Source organism: Pelophylax lessonae (genome assembly GCF_965119305.1).
Source record: "Pelophylax lessonae genome assembly, chromosome: 2".
Classification (NCBI taxonomy): Eukaryota; Metazoa; Chordata; class Amphibia; order Anura; family Ranidae; genus Pelophylax; species Pelophylax lessonae.
In genome coordinates this window covers 588235104-588256005 of record NC_138769.1, presented here as the reverse complement: position 1 = coordinate 588256005, position 20902 = coordinate 588235104, and the positions used below count along the sequence as shown (strand labels likewise).

Here is a 20902-nt window from a genome sequence, read left to right as displayed (position 1 = left end):
TGTAGTTGGCCCTGTCAACACCACCCAGCTCAACAAATCCACTGAAGCGGGCATAAAATACTAACAAATGTAGTCACCATTCAGGTATTCAGGCAGCCGCGAATGCTGTAACTGCTGTCAGAATATTTATACTGCTCTGATATAACAGTGTCTATTTATGTAAATAAGCAAAGATCTGTAAGTTAGGAGAATCTCAACTTATTTCCACAAATCAATATGTAACAAGTTCTTTTTAACCGATTAATTTCTTTTTAACAGCATATACCAATCTTAGTGAAAACAGTCTACAGTAGGAAATATATAAGAATATTTATTCACAAGACATGTATTCACAATAAATGATTAGACTTGAGGTGACACAAAGTGATAACTTTTACATAAAAAACAAACTAAAACGATAAATGCAATGTGATATGTAGCTCAATGATGAAATTAAAAAGAAAGCAAGATTACCTTTTCCCCAGGTATAGTAGAAACCATAGATAAGTGTTCTATATAAACAGACCACAATTGTCTGCGAATTGCGCAGCCAACAGTCACTCCGCTGCAGTTGGAGTGAGAATAGACTATGCAAAACGGGAGACAAAATCGCTAATATTGCGCTAAACCTGATATTAATAAAAATTTATAAAAAACAAAAATCTGTTTTTAGAGAAAAATCTAATATGGTTCATACGGCTGGGACTGTAATCTCGTTACCCTTGAATATGAAATTTAAAACATATAAGGAAGGAAATAAACGATTGTAAATATTAATCAGATAAACAGCAAGGTATATTTACCACACTTAAGATGGCTGCTAGCTTAAAATGGTCATTACCAGAGTCCTTAAGATGGCTGCCTTCCCAAAATGGTGGCTAGTTAGGGAGGAGTTTCATTTGGCGTCCTTCAAAGTTTCAGAGACAGATGGAGCAAGATGGAGTACGTATAGATGAGTATATGTATGGATGTAAGTAGCGTGTGTGTTGAAAGTGTAATGAGTATTGTCATAAGGTGTGTGTCCTATTACATCTGGGTTTCCCTTTTTATATTGTGTTGAACAAAAGGCCAGTAAAATTACCATAAGCCGAACCCAGAAGGAGGAACTTTATCCCCATTGGTTTGGATTACTTATCCATTAACTGGTGAGGTCATTGGGCGACACCTCTACTAGTCATCCAGTATATTGGATATTAGAATTATATGATAAGTTCTTCAATTAAGAATAATCATAAAAACAACATAAGAATCTATCTATACTCTCATGATACACATGTGTCCATCTAATATCTCCATCATGTATCTAGGTAAGGATTGGACCTGGTAACACCATTTAATAAGAATATATTATTAATACTATATATATATAGATTGGAAATGACTGATTTACCCATATACTATACCCAGATACCAAATCTTTACATTTAGTAGCAGTCACCAAAGGGGGCAGTATTGTATTACTTATTAGATTCAGTATATAGCATATAATAGCACTATTGCACTGATAACCTTACGACCTGGCTGGGTAAAAGTAATTAAATCATTTGAATTCTGTCAAATGCTTCAGACTCTTAGGCTAGGATATAGTATTTATGATGACCATAAAACTTAAGTAATCTTAAAATGTTTCTAAAAATAAGTAATTAGCTTCAAGACACATAAGTCCTTAAACATAATAGAAAAGTATTCTAATATATATATATATCTAACATTATATATTCCAAGTTCATCAATAATAGAACAATACACTGTTGTTAATATACATCTTACACATGAGGGTGCTTTCTAAAATGTATTTTCAATGAACCTTTAAAAAGAAATATACTGAACTTATTGTTCATTGTTTTTACACAGATAAGATTATAAGCTGGACTGGCCATCAGTGACTGGTATGGTGTCTGGCTAACTGACTCTTATCTGATGAGATGTAAAAAGGGCCTCATTATTTACGACGTAAAGACTTACAAAGATCTTCTGTAGAACTTAAGACTCTCTGTAAAGGCATCTTACTCAAAAGAACATAAACTTTTTATCACCTCATACAAGATGGTTGCTGTACTGTTCAGAATCTCTATATAGAACTGAATATACATAGCTTTTTATAATTCCCTTTTTCCTTTATTTAATCTCCCCAATAATCCTGACACTGCCTAAATACATAATCCGATAGTGGAGATTCCTCCATCTTTGCTGGTTTTTGTGGACAACAGAATTGTCTTGTTCAGCCTGTGGTCTATCTTGGAACTCAATTTCATGCCAGTTTGGAGTCCAATGACTGGGCTGGTACAAGGGGTGGGCAGGGGGTGCGGTGCGGCTGTCCTCAGCACTGTGATGTCATGTGAGGTGGGGGGGTGCCACAAGGAGATTTGGGGGGGGGATTTGTGTTGGAAGGGGTATTTCAGTGATAGGGAGTAAGTATTGTTCTAGGAGGGTCAATTTGGGGTTGGGGTGTACTAAGAGTGATGATTTAGGGGGATTTGTGTTTGCAGGTGGGAAGAAGATTGTGCTAGGAGGGGGGATTTGGGGGGAATTGTGGTGGGAGGGTGGAGTGTTTTTTTGGGGGGGAAATGTGTACTAGGAGGGGGATCTCTAGGGGTAGAGGATTTGTGCTGGGAGGGGGATTTGAGCTGGGGGGGGCAAAGATTTGTGCTGAGAGAGGGTATTTCAGCAGGTGGATTAGTACTGGGAGGAGGGGGAATTTTATGCTTGGGGGGCGGGTAAGAATGCAGATTAGTGCTCAGTGTTTTTGTGATTTTGCTAAGATCATAATGCTCATACATCTTGGGGGGGGGGGGGTGTTCTTTTCTGATAATTTTTTATTTTTACCAGTTTGTTATGCTTCTAGCATTGCATTATGTTATTGAATGGATGTGATTCACCATAATTTCTCTCATCTCCAAGCATTAAGAATGAATATCATATGCACCATGATTTGTATTTTTTTATCTGCCTGTTTAAAGTAGACGTTGACTGGACTCAATGTGAATAAAGGATTATATTTGGCTGACACTGCATAGAAAGTAACCTGTAGTGACATTTTGACTTGTCATTCTGGGAAGCCTGTAATGCTGAGGGATAGTGTGACTTCAAAAACACTGCAGACTCTTCTTTCTACCTCACTCCACGAGCTTCTCAGAGGCACACAGGCTGTGTCCCTAGCTGGTTTCATGCAGGATTTTGTCTTGATTTACAGATAACGAAATGCAGCGGAAAGATAATCACCATGATGCCCAAACTCTGGGAATCGGTAAAGCTATTGCAGTGCTTACATCAGGAGGAGATGCACAAGGTAATCTGTTTTTCTAATCTCAAATATAGCTTTGAGCTGTCTGCTATTGTCTACCAACCAATTATAATAACTGAAAATTGGCTATATAATGGCCTACATTTTAGACACTGAAAGAGAAGCAAAAGACACTAAAAACAACTTGGCCAGGAAGAAATGAGTATGCTATCTGCCAGTCCTTAGATCTTTTCAGCTATTTTGGATTCTGGATCTCTGACTAGCTATGTATGCAACCTACCAAAGGATTCTTTAATGACATACCAGTTATGTTGTTTTTGTCATTTTACCACAGATAAAAGAATGGTCAGTTTAATGTTCATAAATGTTTTGATGTGTGCAATACGTTTTTCACATTAGCTATTAAAAGTGTATCTAAAGCCAACTTTTTTCAGATTCAGATAGAGCGGAGAAGTATTTTTTTTTTTTTTTTTATTGCTGCATGGGCCCAAACTTCATGATTGTTACCAAGACAGAAATTGATGGGAAATACAAAATATTACAGCTGTTACCGTAACAGGAACAGAGGGAAACTATTCCGCTCTAATCCAATGTCTCAGAGAGGGATTTCCCTTAAAGGGTAACTCCACTTTCGTGGGGGAAAAAAATTACCAAATAAAGAAAAAATGATATAGCCTATACAATTGCAACACAAGTCATCTTGTAATTGAATGTTATTAAAAATTACATTTCCTTTTTAATCTGCAGCCGCTGTAATTTTCTGAAAATGCAATGCAATATGGCTACCTGGAGTTGTTTTGTACACAGAATGTGTACAGAACGGCCCCCCAGAAACATAATTTCCTGCTTGTGTGATTGGCTCACCAATTTTCCCAGAAGTCTGCCCAAAATACATACCAGATTTCAGGCATCCCCTGCAACAAAAATGTAATTTTTGGTAAGATATTCCTAATAGAAACACGTCTAAAGTGATGCAGGCCGAGAAGATTTCTTCATTAGTGCTCTACAGCTGCACAGCTGGTTGATAATTATGAAACCACCCTCATTAGGCTCACTCAGCTCATAGGCACAAACAGGGATTTCTTCAGAATAACAAAAGATGGGAATCTGCAACACAGGTTGTTATAAGCCTTGCAATGTACATAGATTACCCAGAGGGGAATGTTGTTTTCTCAACAAAAGTGGAATAACGCTTTAACATTGGAGATATTTTCTCTCACTTTCTGTTGTGTCTCAAGGGCAGAAAGGGAAGAGGGAAAGATCTCCCCAATAGGACACAAACAGCAACAATAAATAAATAAAACTAGGTTTAGATATACAGTACTTTAAATTGGGCCTAGCAACACAAGTAAAGTCTGCCGATAAACCTACGGCCCCTACCCCCATGAGAAATGACTGCAGTAAACTTTAAAAAAAAAACACTGTGGATAAAAAAAAGTTGGTTAAAATACTTGCCTTTTGTACTGTAGGGAGTAGATAGCACCATCCTATGATGAGATCCTGAAGAATGTAGATAGCACAAATTGTGCGCCATGATGCTCCAGCACAATGCAGTAGCCTCTTCTAACAATATTTGGGCTGTTTGGTACTCCTTGGGATTTTACTGGAAGGATAATGATGTCCTTGCTGGTTGTGGATATTATCTAACTTTCTTGCTCGAATGTGTTTGTACCGCATTTTGCAGGTTGAACAACTGCGGCCTTTACTTGTTGTGAACTGATATCTTATTCCTACCTGAAAAGATTTAACGAGCCATCACAGAATCTGTCAGTCACAAGCAAGGAAAATTTTAAGGAGAAAAAACTGTTCATTAATTGACCTTTACATACAAAACACTGCTTATAGTGTTAGTTCAACTTGCATGTGGTAAATTTTAATTGCAATAAAACCTTTAGTAAGTTTCAAACATTTAAAAAAAAAATATATATATATATACTGTATATAAGTAATATTTTGTACTATGAATTGACCCTTAAGGGCGCAGTGCAGTCATATGCAGGTACCATACAGTACAAAGCTGCCCAAACACTGGTAGACTATTCAAATGAACGTTCTAATGAAAATTTTTATCAATACATTTAAAGACATGACTAATCTCATGTGAAGGTGCTTCAAAAAACATTTGCTTTTAACATTTGATTTTGAAGTGAATGAACTTTCCTGAATGAAAACCAAATTCACTGTTAAAAATGTATTTCTTTTTAAGTACATTTTTAGCTTGAGAAAAGTCTTCCATCCCTATCCTTCAAATTTTCTCACCACATCGGTCATAAACAAATTTCAATTTGACCCGCATTAATTTTCAGAAAATTGAACAAACCTTCTAAAAACAAACATTTTCCAAAAAATTCTACTAGTGTATGGCCAGCTTTAGTCAATCAGATTTTGGTAGTTTTCCAATATAATTGACCTTTGTTAGACAACCAGTGGATCACCTGCTGTTGTACAAATATATGTCTCATATTTTATTACATAGATAACTGCTTGTCAGACAAAGGAAAAATCACAAAAGAAATACATGAACAGCTATGGCCATATAGTCGTTACTTGTCACATCCATTGTTATAGTTATATTTTATGAGGTGCTTGAGACATGTTTATGATCTTTATTCTATGAAAATCTCAAGTATCTGGCGACTAGCATAATGTGCCTATAGGTTGCCTTCACCGGGATATTATTAAGGTTGTTTATCTGATCACAATATTCTAACATTTATCACACACACCTATACAGTGACACGAATATACACACACTAAAGCCAGTTTGAGGGGAAGTTAAAGCGGAACTAAAGCTTTCCTATCCTTTGCAGCTACGCAAGCTTCCATCTTAGCCTCTGTTTGATCTGCATCTGCCATGGTGCTGTACATGTTATCAGTTATGACACCACCCATATGATGGTTTGATACTTCGGTTAGGAGCACAAGCAAATGTAACTGTTTTTTGAAACTGTTAAAAACGATGGGTTTAGTTCCGCTTTAACAACCAACGACTGGGCGGCCAGTCTGTTCAGATTTACATATATACAGTGCCTTGAAAAAGTATTCACACCCCTTGAAATGTTCCAAAATTTGTCATGTTACTACCAAAAATGTAATTGTATTTTATAGGGATTTTATGTGCTAGACCAACACAAAGTGGCACATAATTGTGAAGTGGAAGGAAAATGATAAATGGTTTTCAACATTTTTTTTTAAATATCTGAAAAGTGTGGTGTGCATTTGTATTCAGCCCCCTTTACTCTGCTACCCCAAACTAGAATCTAGTGGAACCAATTGCCTTCAGAAGTCACCTAATTAGTAAAGAGAGTCCACCTGTGTACAATTTATTCTCATTATAAATACAGCTGTTATATGAAGCCCTCGGAGGTTTGTTAAAGAACCTTAGTGAACAATCAGCATCATGAAGGCCAAGGAACATACCAGACAGGTCAGAGTTCAAGTTGTGGAGAAGTTTAAAGCAGGGTTATGTTATAGACAAATATCCTAAGCTTTGAACATCTGAGCACTGTTCAATCCATCATCCGAAAATGGAAAGAGTATGACACAACTGCAAACCTACCAAGGCATGGCCATCTGCCTAAACTGACAGGCCGGGCAAGGAGAGAATTAGAGAAGCAGCCAAGAGGCCCATGGTAACTCTGGAGGAGCTGCAGAGATCCACAGCTCAGGTTCACAAATCTGGCCTTTATGGAAGAGTGGCAAGAAGAAAGCCATTGTTGAAAGAAAGCCATAAAATGTCTCTTTTGCAGTTTGCGAGAAGCCATGGGAGAGACACAGCAAACATGTGGAAGAATGTGCTCTGGTCAGATGAGACCAAAATTAAACTTTATGGCCTAAAAGCCAAACGCTATGTGTGATGGAAAACTAACACTGAACATCACCCTGAACACAGCATCCCCACCATAAAAGATGGTGGTTGCAGCATCATGTTGTGGGAATGGTTTTCTTCAACAGGGTAGCTGGTCAGAGTTGATGGGAAGATGGATGGAGCCAAATCCCGGGCAATCTTAGAAGAAAACCTGTTAGAGTCTGCAAAAGACTTGAGACTGGGGCGAAGGTTCACTTTCCAGCAGGGCAACAACCCTAAACCTACAGCCAGAGCTACAATGGAATGGTTTAGATCAAAGCATATTTATGTGTTAGAATGGCCCAGTCAAAAGCCAGACCTAAATCCAATTGAGAATCTGTGGCAAGATTTGAAAGTTGCTGTTTACAGACACTCTTCATCCAATCTGACAAAAAGATTTGCAGCTGTATTTGCAGGGAAAGGTTGTTCTACAAAGCATACAAATGCACACCACACTTTTCCTTGGAAAAAGCACCTCACAAAGTACTGTACACAAAAACACTGGCTAAGCACACATTTGACCCTTTGATTCTCCTAGAAGTTTAATCCCTTTCCCAACCAGTGTCATTTGTACAGTGACAGTGCATATTTTTAGCACTGATCACTGTCACTGGTTCCCACAAAGTGTCAGTTAGTGTCCGCTTTACCGCCGCAATATCCCAGTCTCGCTATCAGACCACCATTAGTAATGTAAAAAAAATTAATAATTAAAAATTCCAGTAGATTTCCCATAGTTTGTAGGGTTTCTGTTGACAAAAATATGTAAAAGACTAAATATTGGCCTAAATATATGAAAAAATTAGATTTCTCTAACGTTCATTGACGAACGCAGTTCTCTCTGATTCATATCAGTAGGGTTATACTGCCCCCTACAGGAGCTACGCCTATGGGCAGTCCCGGAGGGTACACCCTCTCTCTTCCTGCATAGGATGTCAGTTTTAAGGACCTAGTTCCTTGCTGGGATCTTTGGTCCTGGCATAGAAGTAATTTTTTTAAGTAGATTTTTTTTTTAGCTAGTCTTTTTGTCTCAAATGTTTTTCCTGTGAGATCTTCAAGCAATTATGCCGGGCTGGGCGAAGGGCTGGTTCCCTATATCCAGTGGTCACCCCAGTCTGGCCATTGAGCGCGTGCAGGCCTTAGCTCCGCGCTGGGTCAGCTGCGACATAGTCTCACTGGACAGGGACTGGCCCCGTGAGTTAAACTTCTCGCCAGGACGCACACGACAGGGTCTAGGCTTATGTCGCAGCATTCCTATTGGCCAATAGCCCCCCTACTCCAGTGGCATGGGGTCCTGTCATGAGATGGCACCCGCTGTGTTCCCGGTATGGCGGATTTTGGGGTGGACGCAGGCCCTCTCCCTGGGATGGTCGGACCCTCACACTCCAGTGTTTCCCTCTATCCTGTTGTGACCCCCCTCCCCCCCTCTCACGTGGGGGACTGTTTGGGCCTACCTGCGGCTGGGGCCTGCTGTGCAGGCCACATGGGGGGTCGGGGGGTGCGCCGTTCGCGTTGACCGGCCAGTGGTGTGGGGGGGGGGCCTCGTTCAGGCCCTCCAGGGCTGGATGGTGTAGTAGGGCTGGCGGGGGGTCTCCCTGTGGGGTCCTATTGCCGCACTGGGCCGCCATTTTGTTGTAGCCTTGTCTGCATTTGTGATGGCCATCTTGGGGGGTAGTTTTCGGCCATTTTGCGGTGGATTTTTCGCTGTAAAGGTCGGTGGGAGTGCTTGGAGGCTTCTTTTGGTGGAGGAGCCCCTCCCTTCATCCTGGGCTGCTTCCTGGCTCACACTTTTCTCTGAGCCACCGCTGGGACCCTTCTAATCCGATTGCTATCTGGGGACAGTGAGTTACTGAGGGTAGTCTTTGGGGGGGGGGGTTAATTAGCGTGTGCCTGACCTCCGGGGGGGATGTAGCGCTGTGGGGCTGCTTCTTTTTACAAAAAAAATTTTTTATTTTTATAATTTTTTGCAAATTTTGCTGGGGGGGTTCCTCAGGTTCCGTATGGACCCTGCAGGTCATGTATCCCCATCTGATCCCCTCACGGAGGCCGCAGGAACTTCTGGATCTCCACTGTCCATTGGTGCATTTTTCGGCGGTTCGGTAAGCATTTGGGCCCGGGTGGAGATGGGGGGGTGCGCTAAATCGTTTTTCCAACTACCCCTGCCCCATCTCATGTCTCGGATTCTGAGTCTGAATCAGCCGCCGCAGACGTGGGCCTCCCTACCGGGTCTGGTACCTCGCACCCTGTCTCCTCGGATGATGAGGATGACATTTCGCCTCCCCTGCCATGCATGATTCAGGTGCTGGTGGATGCACGGGTTGTTTTGGTGCGTGACACCCTAAGATTTGGAGGCCGCATGTAGGATGGGATCGTCTGAGACGTTCCCCTGGGGTGTCTAAGCGGCTGCTAGACGTTACCCTTTTTGTGGAGTCTCTGGTACTGTGGACTGCTCCACCTATGGTTGACGTGCGGTCTCTAGGCTGACTAGGACTACTGTTTGTTCTGGTGGAGGAATCTCCATCCTTTAAGGATTGGGGGGGGGATAGGATGGCGCGGGCTGTGGCTCACGATCTGTACTCCCTGTCGGGGTCTGCACTGGGAACAGTGTTCATGATTGCCCTTGCTGCGCTAACTCTGCCTGATGGGCGGAGTTCCAACACCGTGCCCTGGTGAAGGGCAAGTCCCTCCTACCCAGGGGGAGCTGTTGGACCAGCGGGCGCAGGGGCTGCAATTTGTTTGCGATACCGTGCTGGACTCGGCTCCTTTTTCTTGGGTCACCTGTTGGTTTTGGTGGTGGTTATCCGGCGTATGCTTGGCTGAAGTGTTGGTCTGCGGATCACACTTCTAAGAAGGCCTTAACGGATCTCCCCTTTCAGGGGGATCGCCTGTTTGGTGCTGCCCTGGATGACATTATACAAGGGTCTCACGGGGGGGAAGAGTGCTTTCTTCCACAGGCTAACATGGGTAAGGGCCTTCGTCGCGGACGGGGCCCCTCCCTTTCAGCTCGCAAACTGGTCTGGCAAACAAGAGATCGTTTTTTTCCAGGCCTGTGGACGAGGCCTACTCGGCCTGAAGCTGCGTCCTCATCCCTCTATGGGGTGGGGGGGTCGTCCTTGCCGGTTCTCGGACGTACGGCTGGCCCGGATCCCAGGCAGCTGGGTTCAGGAGGTCATGCGGTCCAGTTGCGAGATCGGGTTTCGATCCGTTTTTTTTCCGGTGAGTTGTTCTCTTCCATTGTACGGCTGTCCCCGGATCAGTGCTCTGTGGGGCAGTTCAGGCTCTGGTTCAACAAGCTGGACCTTCTGGCCCTTTGATGGTTCAGTGCGGATCAAAAATTCAAGGCGGTATCGGTTTGCACGATGGTGGCTTCCCTACCTCAGGGGGATTCCTGGCCTTCATAGACATCAAGATGCCTACCTTCACATCCCATTGTGTTCAGGACACCAACGGGTTCTCCGTTTTTTGCCGTGGGAAAGGATCTCTATCGGTTTGTGGCGTTACCCCTTGGTCTCGCTTCTGTTACTCAGGTCTTCACAGAGGTGTTGGCTTCGGTCCTTAGCACTGTTGTGGCAGCGGGGCGTATTGGTCCAAGGTTCCTGGCCAATCTTCTTCTCTATGGTGCTGAACAAACAAAATTGGAAGTCTCCATGAGAACTGTGGAGGAGTTCAGGTGGGTTCTGAACCTTCAGAAGTCATCCTTGGTCCCTTCCATGAAACTGGACTATCTGGGCCTGACTTGGGAATCGTCCTCAGTCAGGGTGTTTTCTCCCTCCGGGGAAATAATTTTTGGAACTTCAGACTGTGGTTCAACTGTTGTGGCCCGCACATGGTCATCCCTTCGAACCTGCATGTGAGTTCTGGGACTGATGGTGCCGTCTTTCGAGACGGTCCCTCTCGGGGATTCCCCAGCAGGTAATCCTTCTTGAATGGGGCTAGAATCCAAACTCTCTGGACTTTCTGATCTGGCTGAGCCAGCTGACCAGGGAGTCTTGATCTGGAATCCTTCCTCCCCTTTTTACTGGACAATTGTCATTGCGGATGCAAACCTGCCCGGGTGGGGATGAGTCCTCGGCAGGTTCTCTGCTTCGGGAGTATGGTCCCTGGAGGATCCAGGTTACCGATTAAATGTCCTGGGGCTGGGAGCGATCCGGCTTGCCTAGTTTACTGAATCGGGCACCTGCAGCTGTCCGGTGCACGTTTAATCGAGTACGCCACACCTGTGGCTTCTGTCATTCACCAAGGGGGCACCAAGGGTGTCCTTGCGGCCTTGGAAGTGACAATTCGTTGGGCAGAGCGCCTTGTTCCAGCTCTTTCCACTGTTGCCTTTCCAGGTGTTGAATCTTTGGCAGGCGGAATGCCTCAGTCGACCGGCCTTGGATGCCGTTGGTGTTTCAGCAGTTTTGTCTTCGTTGGGGGCACTCCAGATGTGGACCTGTTGGCGTCGCATCTACAGGATAGTGCTGAGGTTTGTGGCCCGCTCCCGGGACCCCCTGGCGGGTGTGATGGTGGCTCCATGGGTTCGGTCATGGACAAAAACTTTCGCTGAGTTCAACTTGAATGACGCCGAGGAGTGGTCACCTGCGCACGGCTGACGCCGGCATTGTCCAGTGAGAGTGCTCACGGATGGGCTACGGTCAGTATCAGCTGCGGTCTGCCTTTCCTCTTTCCAAGTTTCTGCCAAGAATTCTTCGCAGGATAGAGGCGGAAGGGATTTCAGTCTTTCTCGTGGCTCTGGACTGGCCTCGCCGAGCTTGGTACGCCGACCTGATCAGGCTAGCCGCGGACACGAGAATTCCTCTCAAGGAGGAGTTATTGTCTCCAGGGCAAATCTCCCCTCCGACTTAGTCACTGGCTTTGCCAGCTTGGGTGTTGAAAGCCAGGTGCCGAAGGACAGGGGATCGTCTGCTTCAGTGATTCCCACCCTGCTTAGAGCATGGGAAGCGACTTCTAGGGTGCTTTTTTTCATCATACGAGAAAGTCGTATGTTGCGGGGGCACTCCCTCTCTCTTACTCGGTGGCCCGGATCTTGGCTTCCTTCAACGGGGAGTTGATCAAAGGTTGGCCTTGAGTACTGTCGAGGGTCAGTTTTCGGCTTGACTATTTTCTTCCAAAGGCCGTTGGCCGCCCGTTCCCTGGTGCGTAACTTCTTCCAGGAGGTACGACACTTGGTTCTTCCAGTGCGACCTCCATCACCAACTGGGGACCTTGATTTGGTGCAGTCGGTTTTTCAAGACCCTCCTTTTGTGATTATCGAGGGTATCCCCTGCCTACCTTATTTCAGAAGGTGGCCTTCTTGGTTGCTGTCACTATGCCTACAGAGCGTCGGCACTGGCTACATTGTTGTCCTGTCGTTCTCCCTATATGTTGGTTCTTGGGGCCAAGTGGTACTTCGTCCGGATCCATCCTTCCCTCCAAAGGTGGTTTCTAGTGTTCACTTGCACGAGGACATTGTATTGCCATCTTGTGTCCTAAGCCCCCTCATTCTACGGAATGTGCGCTGCATACTCTGGATAGAGTTCGGTCACTCGAGGTGTACTTGGCGACTACTGAGTCTACCCGTAAGTCAGGTTCACTCTCTGTGCTCACAGATGGCCCAAGAACAGGGCTGCCTGCGTCTGCTGCAACTATTTCCAGGTGGATCGAACAGTCAGTGGTGCAGGCTTCTTTAATTAAGGGTCAGGTCCTACCTTTCCCTGTTTCGGCGCTTTATACTCGGGCGCCTAGTGCTCCCTGGGCTTTTCGCCATACAGGCATCTGTGCTTCAGGTTGCAAGTTGACTACCTGGTCATTTGTTTACACCTTTACCACATTTTATAAGGTGGATGTGCTGGCATCTGCAGATGCCTCTTTTTGGCCGCAAGGTTTTTTTGCTGGCTGCTGTTTAGACGGCTTTTGGCCTTCCTTGAGGGTGTTTACTGTTTGTTTCAGGTGGGCCTCATCTTTTGCTCTGATGAGTCCTATGTTTAGCTTTGGGGACTTATTCTTTTCTGCTGTTCCCACCCCTCATTTTATGGCACTGCTTTGGGACGTCCCTACTGATATGAATAAGAGAGAACTGCGTCCGTCAATGAACGATAGAGAAAACTGGATTTTTGACTTACCGTAAAATCCTTTTCTCTTAAGTTCATTGACGGAGGCAGTACCCTTTATTTTGAGTTAGGTTGGTGTTACTTTCTGACACTGATTTGATACAAAACTGACATCCTATGCAGGAAGAGAGAGGGTGGACCCTCCGGGACTGCCCAAAGGCATAGCCAGAACTTTATACTGCCTAGTGTCCTACTCCTGTAGGGGGCAGTATAACCCTACTGATATGAATCAGAGAGAACTGCGTCCGTCAATGAACTTAAGAGAAAAGGATTTTACGGTAAGTCAAAAATCCCGTTTTAATTTTCTTATTGGATAGGTTTTATAGCAGATAGTAAAACATTTTTTTTTTCCCAAAACTGTCTGTATTTTTTTGTTCATAGCACAAAATATAAAAAACACAGTGGTGATCAAATCTCACCAAAAGAAAGCTCTATTTGTGGGGAAAAAATTTGCATAAATTTTATTTGGGTACAGCATTGCATGACCGCGCAATTGTCAATTAAAGTAATGCAGTGCCGTATTGCAAAAAATTGCCTGGTTATGAAGGGGGGTAAATCATCCAGAGGTCAAGTGGTTATTTAACCCAAAAATATGTTTTTGTTTCATGGCAGTTGTAGGAGAGTGTTAGCTTTTTTTTCTCTTTCAATAATTTTTAACTTTTAAACCTCATATATAAAAAATATATACAATATCAAAATAAAAGTCAACAAGAGGATGCACCCTCTGAAATGTTCAATGGCCTTATTGTAATACCCAGAATGCATGTATGACAATAAAGTCAGGCCTAACATACAGTCTCTATCCAATATAGCGATCCTATGTCTAGGGCTGCAAGGCCCGCTGTATCAGAAACCTATTGCAAAGCTTCATGAATAGGAAAAATTATGAACTAGTGTTTAGATAAACTGTAGGTCCACATATCCTAATTACATGGAAAGGGAGGGAAACGTTAATTGCCAAAAATTGTTTCAGTGCTTCATAACACAATACCTCAAACCGAAAGAGCGATGGAAATTAAAGAGGCTCCATAGTCTCCCATCAGCATCCATTTAAGAATTCTTTAAGCTCTTATCCGTATTTTTGTTAGTCCTGTCCGGTCTACCCACCCCCCCTCACTTCTTTTCTTACTCTACGCCTGCCCCCCCCCCCCCACCCCCTTTGTTTTTTTTTGTTTTTTTCTCTTTCTCCTCCCACCCTTCCTTAATTCCCTTTTCAATTCGCTACTCCCTACTTAGGGGGGTGAATCTTGTAACCATTGACTCTTGTCTGTGACAAGGTAATAGAGGCTTGGGTTATAGCTTTTGATGGTAATTTTGAAAATGTGTTAGACAGTATAAATTAAAAAGATTACGGGTAAATGCTATTTTATTTACTGCTAATGTATGCTCATGTGGAATTGTAATCTGCTACTGTCAGATGTTACAAGTGTAATGCTGTGATTGTCCTGATAAAGTTTAAAGTGTAACTCCACTTTTGTTGAGAGAAAAAAACATTCCCCTCTGGGTGATCTATGTACATTTCAAGGCTTATAACAACCGGTGTTGCAGATTCCTATCTTTTGTTATTCTGAAGAAATCCCTGTTTGTGCCTATGTGCTTAGTGAGCCTAATGAGGGTGGTTTCATAATTATCAACCAGCTGTGCAGCTGCAGAGCACTAATGAGGAAATCTGCTGGGCCTGCATCACCTTAGACGTGTTCCTATTGGGAATATCTTGCCAAAAATTACATTTTTGTTGCAGGGTATGCCAGAAATCTGACTTGTATCCTAGACAGACTTCTGGAAAAATTGGTGAGCCAATCGCACTAGCAGGAAATGTTTCTGGGGTGTGGTCTGTACACATTCTGTGTACAGAACAGCTCCAGGTAGCCATATTGCATTGCATTTCCAGAAAATTACAACAGCTGCAGATTGAAAAGGAAAGGTCATTTTTAATAACCTTCAATAACAATATGATTTGTGTCGCAATTGTATACGCTATATTGTTTTTTACTTTATTTGTTATTTTTTTTCCCCACGAAAGTGGTACCCATTACCTGTTAAAAAAAAAAAAAAGAATTATTTTAAAAACATAACAAAAACAATAATGGAAAGAAAGAAGGAGGAAAAAGAAAAGGAAAAAAAGTGAGAGAAAAGGCCTGAGTTTGTCCTTTCAGCCCAAGCCTCCATCCACATAACATCTAGGGAATTTGGATGTACACAATCCAGGGGTTCAACACCTTGTCAAACCTAGCTTGTTTATCTTTACGGATACTGGTCAGTTTTCATTGACCATAATCCAAGATATTTTGCGTTTCACCAACGTGACATTGATCACGGGTGATTTCCATGCCCTTGCTATAGTTATTTTAGCCTCTTAAAAAAATAAAGAAAATTAGAGTTAGAAGATATCTGGGGATCTCTTCCAACAGGTCAGCGAACAACGCAGTTTTGGTGCCTCTAGATATGTTCTGACCTGTCACTGAGTGGACAAGATTGAAAACACTGATCCAGAAACACCGGACCTTCAGACAGGACTGAGTGTTAGCTTTTTTGAAGAGCTTATAATACTTTGTACTGTCAAAACACCTCCTGCATAATGAGTGCCTTTGATTATTTACCAATGGATGCATTCTAGAACTAGCAGTATAGTGATAGATTGCATAGGATAATCCCATATCTATGGCATTTATGCTGAGTGCCTTCATTTCTTAATATATATAGAACATGGGTGGGGAATTAAGTTGGCTTTTCAAACCAATAGGAAGGTTCAAGACATTGTTTTGTCTAGTGCTGTATGTCACAGCAGCTGCTATCTGATATCACCATGTGCTCTGTCCTTGAACAGATAATGTTTCCCTGCAGGCTAGTACTAGAATAAGAAAGTGACCTACGCATTTTCACTATCACTAAATATGTGGATAAAATAGAAATACATTTCATTTTTTATGTAAAATTAAAATAGATGAGAAATTTAAGAATGTCATCTTAAATTTCTTAAAGCGGAGTTCCACCCTCGGAAAGTTTTTTTCACTAGAAATACCCCCAGGACAGTCAGGGCTAGTGCATTCCACAATGGATAGCCTCTGAACTGTCCCAGGTCGCACTTACCTTTTAGAAGAAATACTTACCTTGAAAATGTCTTGTCCAGCGCTGCCATCTCCGGTGTGGGCAGCTGAAGCCAGCGCGTCCTCTTCGGCGTCCTCTTCTGTGTCCTCTTCGTCCCAGAATGCCCTGCACCGGCCCCGCTCATCATGTCCTGTGCAGGCACGTCATTCCTGCACAGCTTCTGGGCATGCCCAGAAGCTGTTTAGCAGTGAATGATGTGCCTGCACCGGAACTGACGAGCGGGGCCGGTCCAGGCGCATTGATTCCTGGGAGCGATGACGCTCAGCTCCCAGGAATCCATGCAAGCAGGAAGTGACGGCACGGGCCATGGCCGAAGAGAGAGGAAGAGGAAGTAAGGTGAGTATATTTTCTTCTAAAACAAGGTAAGTAAAGAAAAAAAAAATCGTGATTGTCCATTTATTTTTCAGGTGACACAGATCAAGCAGATGGGGCAAAGTGTCTTTTAAGGGTGGAACTCCACTTTAATGTCATCAATAATTCAGATTCTTTCTCCTCACTTCTGGGATAGGAGGTTTGATAACGAGGAGTTGCAAGTTTAAAAAGGTAGCTAAATGTCTACATGTACAGTCAGGTCCATAAATATTGGGACATCGACACAATTCGAATCTTTTTGGCTCTATACACCACCACAATGGATTTAAAATGAAACAAACAAGATGTGCTTTAACTGCAGACTTTCAGCTTTAATGTGAGGGTATTTACATCCAAATCAGGTGAAAGGTGTAGGAATTACAACAGTTTGTATATGTGCCTCCCACTTTTTAAGGGACCAAAAGTAATGGGACAATTGGCTGCTCAGCTGTTCCATGGCCAGGTGTGTGTTATTCCCTCATTATCCCATTTACAAGGAGCAGATAAAAGGTCCAGAGTTAATTTCAAGTGTGCTATTTGCATTTGGAATCTGTTGCTGTCAACTCTCAATATGAGATCCAAAGAGCTGTCACTATCAGTGAAGCAAACCATCATTAGCCTAAAAAAAATAAAACAAACCCATCAGAGAAATAGCAAAAACATTAGGTGTGGCCAAATCAACTGTTTGGAACATCCATAAAAAGAAAGAATGCATCGGTGAGCTCAGCAACACCAAAAGACCTGGAAGACCACGGAAAACAACTGTGTTGGATGACCGGAGAATTCTTTCCCTGGTGAAGAAAACACCCTTCACAACAGTTGGCCAGATCAAGAACACTCTCCAGGAGGTAGGTGTATGTGTGTCAAAGATAACAATCAAGAGAAGACTTCACCAGAGTGAATACAGAGGGTTCACCAAAAGATGTAAACCATTGGTGAGCCTCAAAAACAGGAAGGCCAGATTAGAGTTTGCCAAACAACATCTAAAAAAGCCTTCACAGTTCTGGAACAACATCCAATGGACAGATGATCAACTTGTACCAGAGTGATGGGAAAAGAAGAGTATGCAGAAGGAAAGGAACTGCTCATGATCCAAAGCATCAACCTCATCAGTTAAGCATGGTGGTGGTAGTGTCATGGCGTGGGTATGTATGGTTGCCAATGGAACTGGTTCTCATGTATTTATTGATGATGTGACTAATGACAAAAGCAGCAGGATGAATTCTGAAGTGTTTCGGGCAATATTATTTGCTCATATTCAGCCAAATGCTTCAGAACTCTTTGGACGGAACTTCACAGTGCAGATGGACAATGACCCGAAGCATACTGTGAAAGCAACCAAAGAGTTTTTTAAGGGGAAGAAGTGGAATGTTATGCAATGGCAAAGTCAATTACCTGACCTGAATCCGATTGAGCATGCATTTCACTTGCTGAAGACAAAACTGAAGGGAAAATGCCCCAAGGAACTGAAGACAGTTGCAGTAGAGGCCCGGCAGAGCATCGCCAGGGATGAAACCCAGCGTCTAGTGATGTCTATGCGTTTCAGACTTCAGGCTGTAATTGACTGCAAAGGATTTGCAACCAAGTATTAAAAAGTGAAAGTTTGATTTATGATTGTTAATCTGTCCCATTACTTTTGGTCCCTTTAAAAAGTGGGAGGCACAGATACAAACTGTTGTAATTCCTACACCGTTCACCTGATTTGGATGTAAATACCCTCAAATTAAAGCTGAAAGTCTGCAGTTAAAGCCCATCTTGTTTGTTTCATTTCAAATCCATTGTGGTGGTGTATGGAGCCAAAAAGATTAGAATTGTGTGAATGTCCCAATATTTCTAGACCTGACTGTATATACAGTGGGTACGGAAAGTATTCAGACCCCCTTAAATTTTTCACTCTTTGTTTATTGCAGCCATTTGCTAAAATCATTTAAGTTCATTCTTCTTCCTCATGAATGTACACATAGCACCCCATACTGACAGAAAAACACAGAATTGTTGACATTGTTGCAGATTTATTAAAAAAGAAATTGGGGGATGATACCATAATACAGCCTTTATTAAACAAGAATTGCATGCTGGCGCCATAAAAAAATTGGTCTCTGATGCCTGCTACTTTATGTGATTAAAGGACAAGATTGTCACTATACCAGGGTGTGCTGGTGAAGATCTTTATTTTACAGCATCTACTATAAACAGCAGTTTTGGGTAGGATAGCCATTTAACCCTAGCTATATAAAAAAAGACAAAGCTGCATGCATACACTTTTTTTTTTTTTTTTTTTTCTCCTTCCTTTTGAGTTAGTGTTTCCTATTGCATTTCACCTGAACTGCTGAATCTTAACTGCATGTCTATCAAACATTATGATAAATAGGACACAGATTTGTGTCATTTACTAGTCTGTTATATATCCTTTGCTTAAAGTAGCACTATAGGCAAAACCTTTTTTTTTTTTTTCTCTAAATTTTGGATAGAGCAAGGGAGGGTGTTAACTCCTGTCAGCTATTTTTTTTTTTTAGCCATCTGTTTTCCATTTCGGAGATTGTTCTTCACTTCCTGTCCCATAGTCAAACAGTAAGTGAGAGGAAATCCCTGCAAACTAAGGGAATCCTTCGGGGACCCCAGGTCACCAGAACTAGTGTGCCCATTGGAAGATTTCCCCTTCTTAACGGCGGCACAGACAGCAATAAAAACTAACAGGGTTTCTAAATCCCTCTCCACTCTATCCAAAACTAAAGAAAAGTTTTGCCTTCAGTTATACCTTAATATACAAAATGCCATATTATTGCAATAGCTCCATTATACTGAGCAGAGTTCCCCAAACTTTGTCAGTTTATGAGCCATATTTACACCCCAACATATACAAAAGGCCATTGTCCTTTTGGGTTTTATCAAAAGGGTGTTGTGTGTTTTTTTTTTTTTTTTTTTAAAGGCATAATTATTATTATGAGCGTAAAAGTGTTTGGTGCTCTAGAAGTTTTGTGTGTTCTGATGTCTGTGGGGCATTTTGTTTATTGCTGCTAGCTACATTAATGTTCTGTGGCTTTTTTGGTATGGTTAGAGATATGTGAACCATGTTCCCATATAATATGATGCACTAAGCCATGTTTAGCGAGATAAAATGACCAAGTATTGCATTAAAAGATTAATTATTAATCTGAACGTTTTAAACAAGTGATACACTGTTCAAAACCTTTTGTTTGGCTTCTTGCTTTTGTTAGTCATTTAATAAAGCTATTTGGCCACTAGCTGAAAGACACGTATCTTGTAAGCCAGTCCATGGGACTCACTGCTACAGACACTGATTCTATGTTTGATACAAAAATGAAAAAAAAAAAAAAACTTTTATAAAGAAGTCTCTTCTTTTTCTGAAGAGGCTTTTTATTTACCAGATGTTTTCCCCACCAAAATATCAAGTCTAACACCACATTCAATAATTTCCACTTTTGACCCTGTTGTCACAGAGGAAGTTGCTAAGCTTTTTTTCTGAAGCCCACCTGATCCATGGATCCCATTCCCCCACAACTACTCCATTCACACTTGCTGTATTTTATACTCTGTAATTCACATCTTCAGTCTTTCAAACTGTACTACCATTCTAAACCATGCATTGGTCACCCCTATACTTAAAGTACCCTTGTTGGAACCCACTAGTCTGAACAACCACAGACCCATTTCCTTGCTCCCGGTTACCTCCAAATGTCTAGAATGCCTAGTCTACAATTGTCTGAGCTGCTACCTCACAGACAACAACCCTCTCATCCCCTTTCAGTCTGGCTTCCATTCGCAACACTAGTCAGAAACTGCCCTCTAAAAACGTAACAACTTACTAACTGCTAAAACCAATGGCTATTATTCCGTACTCTTACTATTAGACCTTTCCTGCTGCCTTTGACACAGTTAACTACCTACTCTTCGAGGGAAAAAAAAAACTACCTTGGTCTCATAGACTCTATTAGCTGGTTCTCCTCCCACCTATCCAGGTGCCAAATAATTGCCACCTACAATTCTATCTTGTTCTCTCCTATTGCTCCTTCTGTAGAATTCCCTCAAGACTCTGTCGCTATCTGCACCTCTTCCCTGGGTCCGTTGGTAGTCTCCAGCACCATCTGTATGTTGAAAACACCAAAATCTATCTCCGATCCTCAGCTCACCCTTTCAGTCTCTTTTTGCATCGCTAACTAACACTAACTAACTGACATATTAATATGAATGGTATGGTTAAAATGCAGCGCTTGATAAAGTCCACAACATATGGTAAGCCCACACTTAGATGATATGTGATGAATC

General features: G+C 42.4%; 1 protein-coding gene across 1 annotated transcript in view; it reads left to right on the top strand.

Annotated features, from left to right (window-relative positions):
• PFKM (phosphofructokinase, muscle) overlaps positions 1–20902 on the top strand; it is a 108889-nt gene that overhangs the window by 18165 nt on the left and 69822 nt on the right. The window contains exon 3 of the mRNA XM_082245937.1: positions 3173–3268. Coding sequence (XP_082102063.1) covers positions 3173–3268 — 96 coding nt within the window. The remainder of the gene's footprint in view (positions 1–3172; positions 3269–20902) is intronic.